The 8,583-nt window shown below is 39.8% G+C and overlaps 1 protein-coding gene across 1 annotated transcript in view; it reads right to left on the bottom strand.

The window, feature by feature from the left end:
* Positions 1-8,583, bottom strand: part of myo9aa (myosin IXAa) — a 363,558-nt gene that overhangs the window by 78,184 nt on the left and 276,791 nt on the right. Inside the window, exons 21-24 of the mRNA XM_043680122.1 lie at positions 7,714-7,844; positions 6,059-6,208; positions 5,134-5,438; positions 3,032-4,735 (exon numbers count right to left, since the gene is read on the bottom strand). Of these exons, the coding sequence (XP_043536057.1) occupies positions 3,032-4,735; positions 5,134-5,438; positions 6,059-6,208; positions 7,714-7,844 (2,290 nt within the window). The remainder of the gene's footprint in view (positions 1-3,031; positions 4,736-5,133; positions 5,439-6,058; positions 6,209-7,713; positions 7,845-8,583) is intronic.

The following is an 8,583-nucleotide window of genomic DNA, read 5'->3' as shown; positions in this document are numbered from 1 at the left end:
TGTTCATGGATGCAGATCGTTAGCTGTGTTCCTGTTTGTCCTATATAGTGTTTTGTGCAGTCCTTGCATGGGATTTTGTACACTACCTTAGTTTTGCTCATGCTGGGTATCGGGTCCTTCGTTTTGGTGAGTTGTTGTCTGAGAGTGGCTGTTGGTTTGTGTGCTGTTATGAGTCCTAGTGGTCGCAGTAGTCTGGTTGTCATTTCAGAGATGTTCTTGATGTGTGGTAGTGTGGCTAGTCCTTTGGGTTGCGGCATGTCCTCGTTCTGTTGTCTTTCCCTTAGGCATCTGTTGATGAAATTGCGAGGATATCCGTTTTTTGCGAATACCTTGTATAGGTGTTCCTCTTCCTCTTTTTGCACTTCTGGTGTGCTGCAGTGTGTTGTGGCCCTTTTGAACAGTGTCTTGATGCAACTTCGTTTGTGTGTATTGGGGTGGTTGCTTTCATAGTTCAGGACTTGGTCTGTGTGTGTGGCTTTCCTGTGTACCTTAGTGTACCTTAGCAAAAAACGGATATTCCAACAAAAACTTCCAGCTCGGCGAACAGAACCACAGCAACGAGCACCCGAGCTACAAATCTTCTCACAAACTTTGAATGTAGAGAAGTGGATGTGGTGTACATGGATTTTAGCAAGGCATTTAATAAGGTTCCCCATGGTAGGCTCATACAGAAAGTGAGGCTGCCTGGCTACAGAATTGGCTGGCCCAGAGAACAGAGATGGCGGTAGTGGATGAAAAGTATTCAGCCTTCAGCTTGGTGACCAGTGGTGTTGCACAGGGATCAGTTCTGGCACCTCTGCTCTGAGATTTTTATAAATGATTTGGATAAGGAAGTGGATGGGTGGGTTAGTAAGTTTGCTGATGACACAAAGGTCAGTGGAGTGGTAGATAGCGTGGAGGACTGTTGTAGGTTGCAACAATACATCGGCAGATTGCAGAATTGGACTGATAAGTGGCAAATGGAGTTCAACCTGGAAAAGTGCAACTTTGGAAGGTTGAATTTGAATGCAGAATACAGAGTTAAAGAGTCTTGGCAGTGTGGAGGAACAGAGGGATCCTGGGGTCCATGTCCATAGATCTCTCAATGTTGCTACCCAGATTGTTAGGGTTGTTAAGAAAGCACATGTTGTGTTGGCTTTCATTAGCAGGGGGATTGAGTTTAAAAATAGCAAGGTTAGGCTGCAGCTCCATGGAGCCCTGGTTAGACCACACTTGGAATATTGTGTTCTGGTCACCTCATTATTAGGAAGAATAGAGAAGCTTTAGAGAGGGTGCAGGGGAGATTTACCAGGATGCTGCCTGGACTGGAGGGCATGTCTTATGAAGAAAGCTTGAGGGAGCTAGGGCTTTTCTCATTCGAGCAAAGGAGGATGAGAGATGACTTGATAGAGTTGTACAGGATGATGAGAGGCATAGATAGAGTGGATAGCCAAAGACTTTTTTTCGAGGGTGGAAATGTCTATCACTGTGGTTTTAAGGTGATTGGAGGAAGATTTAGGGGAGATGTCAGAGGTAGGTTCTTTACACAGAGAGCGGTGTGTGTGTGGAATGCACTGCCAGCAGATACATTAGGGACATTTAAGCGACTCTTGGACAGGCACATGGTAGATAAGTTAGTCTGATCTTAGAGTAGGATAAAAAGTCGGCACAACATTGAAGGGGTAAGTCCTGTACTGTGCTGTACTGTTCTATGTTCTATTTCTGAAAGGTTTTCGTATTTTCCTCCATGAAGACAGACACTATTTATTTGGTTTCTCTGTCATTTCTTTATTCTCTATTATATATTCTCTTCTTGGAACGGATCCAGATTAGTTTTTGCTAGTCTTTTCTTTTTACATACCTATAGAAGCTTTTACGGCCCAATTTTATATTTCTCATTTAATCTTTTTTTCTTAGTTGTCCTATTAGAGGAATACTTTGTACAAGTCGCAGAGAGTGGTGACGGTTTCCACTTCAGATACACGACCAAATAAAACTGTTTCTACTGATATATATACACTCCCAAATCAATGATAGATCAGATCGAGAATGAATTAAGGCTCATGGAGGTCATATACAGTTTCGAAGACCATGGCACTAAAAGGAAAGAAAATGTATAAGCAACTAGAACGTCGGAAGACAGCGGATAAACTTAAAAGTTTCCATTACATTAAACTCACTCAGATCTGGTGTAATATAAACAAATACAAAACTCTTTTCAACAATGTCACAAAGCTTCACCCTGAGACAATAACCTGTACTCGTTGTTTCCTGAATATTCTCATTCCTAGGTGAAACTGAAAATTAATTAAGATTAGAAACAATTTTGTGGGCTCACATCTAAGAGTCTCCAAGACACTGATTTCAATTAAAGTTGATAGTTAACAGATTTAATTGCTTGATCTACATCAAGTTATATTTATAATAAGTTATTTACTTCCCCTAGAAGGACCAGTGTACAGGACTGCACAGTCAACTGGATAGTAAGAGCCTGGTGGCCTTTTTCACACTTTTCCTTTCACAAATATTTCACCTTCTAATAAAATATAAAGACACATTCAAAAAGGAAAGTTATCAAAATCTTTACACAACCTTGGTTTTGTCCTCCATTATGAATCTAGCTAGGCATTTCATGTACATTTTTCAATATTGTTAAAAAGAGAACAAAGCAACTTGAATATCAGACTGCCAATTAATGAAAAGGTAAAGTTGTTATAGTCTTAACAGATCATTAGAGAGCCATTACCTTTAAAGAACATCTCTACTTTGTACACTACACTGTCTTGACTAGTTTGTAAATGAATTTTGTTACACCTGTGTTCACTTCATTCTGTACACCAGCTTTTGATCAACAGAAGCATAGATGGCCTGTTCATTAACATTTGCAAGTTTTTTCATGACCCTCTTGGATAGCTTTGCCCCACAGTCAAACTAACAATAGTGACAAAACTAGTACCCTATCATTCCATTGAATGTGTACTAAATCACCAATAAGTTTACACAGCTGTTAAAGTGGACACCTGAAAAAAAAATTTCAAGGAAAATAACCTACTTGCTTAGTGTGTTCTTGTCTTTGGGCATAAAAAACAAGACATTGGTCCTGTCATCTTCCCCTGTGTTTGCAGCCCCTGGTCCTGTCTGTTTGGGTGGTCGGGGTTGCTCTGTACCAGATTCACGGGACTCCAAACTGAGTTTTGGTGTCCACCCATCTAGCTTATCGATTTCCTGTAGGCCACTTGGTTGCAGATCCTTCTTATCAAAAAACATACTGATAGGTCGATCTTTTATTCCAGGGCAGCTTGTGGTATTGTAATTATCAAAAACTTCTGCAGTGTTTAACATTTTAGACTCATTGGATGATATTGATTGAGAATCTGAATTGATATTTGAATCCCATTTTTTGTCTGAGCGCAAAGCAAGACAGGTCTGAGGTCTACCCGTTTGTTCACTTGGAGGTCTGAAAGGAATGGGAGCAATATCATTCTGTCTGCACTGTTCTATTTTCTGCAGCGCTTCCCCTCGCTGCCTCTCAAACATGTCCTTCTCTTGTTTTTCAAAAACTTTGCGTTGCTTCTCCAGGATTTCTGTTTGCTGCCTTATCTGTTCCATCATTTCCTTCTCATTCTGCTGCCGTTTCTGCTTTTGTCTCTCTGCCTGCTGTACATTTAATCGCTCAAGTCTTTCAAGAATTGCAATTTGAGGAAAGGGGTTAATGCCTGTATTGTCTGCTAAACAAGGCTGTTCATCTTTTGAAAATTCACCATCAAGTGACTGATCACCTTCTTCATCTGTTTTGGGTACAGCAATAGTGCCTTCAATCGTAAAGTGGTCAGAATGTGCAAAGATAGTCTCATTTGGCTTCGAGCTACTGGATATATTATCATGATTTTGTAATTGAGTAGATGGACGACAGTCCAATTTAGAACTTGAAAACTGACTGTCACTTGATTTAGGACTAGGAGATCGATCTTCAGAATTTGATCTTTGAAGATGGAACTCTTTATTGTCTGTTTCTGGAATTTTGGAGTCAAGACTAGAATAATTAGTGTTCGTGTAAAGACTGGAAAGCAGATTTGTTCCATGAAGTGTTGGATTAGTGGACAGACTGTGATTATTTGATTTGGGACTTGTTGACAGATAATCCTGAGTAGTATGCAGGCTGGAATCAGAGAATGGCTCATCAGAAACAGTTAAAGACTGTTTTCCCTTCAGTTCATCTTCACAGCTAGGTACTTCAAAACTACCTCTTGAGCTCTCGCTGTCCGGTGTTCCCTGAGGAGATAGGGAATTCACACCATCAGATACCAGTTCAGTGGACCAGCGTCCCTCCTCTGAGGGAGACACACCGCCTGATCGCACCTTCAGCAATTCAAGGCTAAACTTGGCTTGTTCCAACTCTCGCATTCTCCGACTATGTCTTTTGGCACGCACCACTTTCTGCTTGTCTGGATCTCCAGAAAAGGACTTTGGTCTCTCCCTGACAATCACACCCTGTGGCACATTGGCAATATTAGAAAAGTTAGAAGTTCCAACCTGCAAATCTACTGAATTATTACTACATTCAGAATGGATTTGCTGACTGTCATTTTCTTTTGAAGTGCAAGTCTCAACTAGTTTATCTCCTAACTTGCTCAGCAAAGGCTTATTGATTTCAGGAAGGTTTTCATCTGGGATGTGTTTGTTCAAGGTCTCTATCTTTTCACTATCCAGTTGTTTCTTCTCTTCTTTGAGTTTCTGCCTTTTCAATGCCTGAAACCTGAAATAAAAAAAGAAAGATGGGAATTAAATTCTGAGCATTTGACATTCTAGAAGTCATCTATGTGAGTTGCTCTGATTCAATTTAAAATCAATGAAGCTCCCCAGTAGATCAATGTATTGCCCATTCAGATTAGAATATTCCAAATTCAACTCTGGAATGTGTTTTGAATACGCTGCCACAGCTGAGCTTGCAAAGATGTCATAACTAACCTCAGACTGGGGTTAGGGATAAAGTTTTGTAAGGCATGATAACTATCCAGTCACTTTAACCAAAACAGAAACCCTTTAATGTTAAATACAAGATAACTGAAGGCTGTACCGGTGGCTGGTCATACATCTAATCCAAATCTGGAGTACACAAACAAGGAGACAAAACTTGCTCTGTTTAACGGTTACCTGCGTCGTACTACAAAACCTCTGTTTGCAGCTTGAATCTTTATTATACTGTCCCTGAATGCTCTGTATGCTTGCATCTCCTTGTATCGTCGCCAGTGTTTCTGAATGCACAGTGCTGCCAGTCTATATCTGTGGTAATCACGCCACCACCTCTGGATGACAATTGCTGCATCATGCATTTGCAAGAGCATTTTTCTCTGTTGGTAACCTTTCCACACAGCCTGAATACTGGTCGCTGCTGCATTTAAAACACTGAGGTCTGTGCAAATTAGATGCTCTTTCATTTTGTAGTGTCGCCAACAGTTCTGCAGAGAAGAGTGGAAGAGAAAAAGATTATATTTGAAATATATATGAACTACTCCCATGAAAATGAATAAAACAAACTGCTTCTTATACCAGGGCACCCAAATTAACCTCTTAAGCTAAGTGATAGAACATATAAGGTAATTTTTAAAATACAAGATCCATGAAATAACCATTCACTGGAAATATGTGGCCACAGTAATTTATGACTGGACTAACCTCTGGCACTCTGGTTCAAGCCAAGTCTGTGGACAGGCTTACGGTAAAATCTGTTTTGACCGTTCTCCTTTCAGTTCCAGATAGTGGAAGCCCACAGTAAACCTACAGTGAACTAGCAATTCAACTAATGAGGTCACCCTAAGAAAAGCTCTTTCAAACCTCCAGATGTACATTGCCCAAACCAGTGAAAAAGAAATAATCGTACAAACAGGTCAGAACTGCACAAACTGAGGTCTGGGCAGCATATAGTACACAGGCAATCACTTGGATACATTAAAATTATACAGTTCAGGATACTTATTGTCAACCTTCAAATATGTTTCTTCCTGGGATTGGTGTTAAGATTTCTGCTGAGAATCTACTGACAAAGTTGAAACACAGCAGTTTCCACTGTTGTACAAACCTGTATTTTAATTGCTGCCCGCTTCTTATCGAGAAACTGTCGCTGTTCAAGGACGGCACGGAACCAGCTCTGAAGCAAAACAATTCGTCTCAGGACCTCCTTGTGCAACATGTCCTGCAGCTTTTGACGCTCAACCTCTTTCATAAATATCTATGGGAACCATGCAACAAGTAAATGATATTTGCAACAGAGAGGGGATGAAATATGGACAAGTAAGTACAATATCTAAAGAGAAACTCTGCAGGTCTGGCAGCATCTGTGGAGAGAAAGCAGAGTTAATGTTTCGGGTCTAGTGACATATCATCAGAACTGGTTCTGAATAAGGGTCACTGGACTTGAAATGTTAGCTCTGTTTTCTCGCCACTGATGGTGCTCGGCCTTCTAAATTTCTCCAGCAATTTTGCCTTTTACTTCTGATCTCCAGCATCCACAGTTCTTTTTTTTAATATTCAAGAATACTGGTCAAATGAAAGTTTTAAACAAATCTTTCCTGAGATGTAGACATCGCTGGCAGTACCAGTTTGTTACCTGTCCCTAACTGCCCTTGAACTGAGTTGTTTGCTAGGCCATTTCAGAAGGCAGTTAAAAGTCAACTACTGTAGCAGATCAGGAGACACTGTAAGCCAGATCAGGCAAGGATGGCAGTTTTCTTTTTCTAAAGATCATTGGTGAACTAGATCAGTTTTTACCACAATTGATGATAGTTGTCATTGCTTCATTACGGAGACCAATTTGAGATTACAGATTTATTAACTGAATGCAAATTCCCCTAGCTGCAGTGGTGAGATTTGAACCTATGATCCCAAGGTGTTAGCCTGAGCATACTTATTGTTAATCCAACAACCTTTACCACTATAATACTATCTTGCAACAGCTATTCCTTCATACTGAATTTTCAATGTAACAAAACATGTTCAATTTTGTTTCATAGGTTACAAGTGGTTTGCAGGTTCCATTCAAACAAAATTTTCAATTGATGCCAGAAGACAGGAGTTAAGAGATCAAAACTATTAGAGCTGGGAGAGATGCAGCAGTGCGGAGGGGTTTAGGGCTAGAATTGGCTGCAAAGGTAGGCTGAGGTGAGCCAATGAGAAAATTATAGATATAGATTAGTGCTTTATTCAAAAGAGGGGAATAAACTGCAACCCAAGTTCGTGCTCACCATCTAGTGACTCCTGCTGCAGAACGTATGTCTGACAACATTTAAGGAGGACACATCATCAGGTTCAATTGCAATGGCCCAAATATTCAAACGCCTAACTATAGCCACAACAAAGACTCCAAAGTGAAAACTGGTGGAAGGAAACTGCTGGTTTTATTTATGCACAGCATGAATACTGGCCTGCAGAAAACCAAGCGGGAGGAGCAGACACTATGTTTTTTCTCAGTTACAAAAGACTGGCTACAAATTCTTCGAGTCCTCAGCATGAGTAATTTAAAGTTGCATCATTGCTGCAGAGATTATAACAGACAAATTATAAAAAGACTTCATAATCTGAACAATATGATCCTTCTATCAGCCCCATTAATGTAGGACACAGATGTTCACCTTATGTTTCTCAATTATGAATTTCTAAAGCAGCTTGTGTTATCTGTGTGCATCATACTCAAATACGCTTATCGACTGGCAATTGCATAACAAAATTATAACGTACCATTGTTTTTCCTACTTGATAAGTGGCTACATCGAGGTTCGCATTTCTCATAAATCTCCTGATATTGCACTGAGAAGAGATGGTGCCTTGTGGCAGAAGTACATGGAAATGAGCCACAAATTCCTGAAAAATGATTCAGAAAAATTATAAAATTAATTTCACTGCAGCTTTACTGTGATACCAAAATGTATCAGTTTAACAATAATGTGTTTTAAATAAAACATCCCGCAGAAAAGATGACATTATCCAGTCACAATTGAGAGCAGAGATCAGATAAGGATCACATTCCAAATTAACCAGTTATGTTCTTCGTTATGGAATGCTGGGAAGGCACATCATCTGATGAAACGCCAAAACAAATAAACTCCAGATAGACCAATTATGAAACCTGGGGCTATGCCGAATCAGTTAACTTCAATAAAGGGAACGGTTGAACACAACAATGGATCTTAGTGCCACAGGACAAGGGAAGAGAGAAAGAACGGAAATTCAGTGAAGCCTTCAATTCTTGATTACTAATCAGGAATTCTACTCGATATAGGCACCTAATCATTGAATGAGGGCTCCTTGATAAGATATTACCAACAATCAAACAGCCTGAGAAACTCAGTGCATGGGTTTGTGAGTGAACAGTGATCATTGAGGAACAGAAATGGACAATGCCAACACCAATAAAACTAAAACAGTAAACGTTAATGCAGAGACTAGAAGAACTTAGGATATATTCTTAAAAATTAATCCACAGAACTAACCTGACAGGAATGAGTTCATTATAATTTCCAACTAGTGTGCTCTGAACTGATCAGAGCCCACAATGCAGCCAAAAATTAAATTCAATTAAATTCTTCAATGTTTGTGAGAAGATTTGTA

Source organism: Chiloscyllium plagiosum, chromosome 40 (assembly GCF_004010195.1).
Source record: "Chiloscyllium plagiosum isolate BGI_BamShark_2017 chromosome 40, ASM401019v2, whole genome shotgun sequence".
NCBI classification, from domain to species: Eukaryota; Metazoa; Chordata; class Chondrichthyes; order Orectolobiformes; family Hemiscylliidae; genus Chiloscyllium; species Chiloscyllium plagiosum.
The sequence above is the reverse complement of the archived record's forward strand: the minus strand, read 5'-3'. Positions and strand labels throughout refer to the sequence as shown.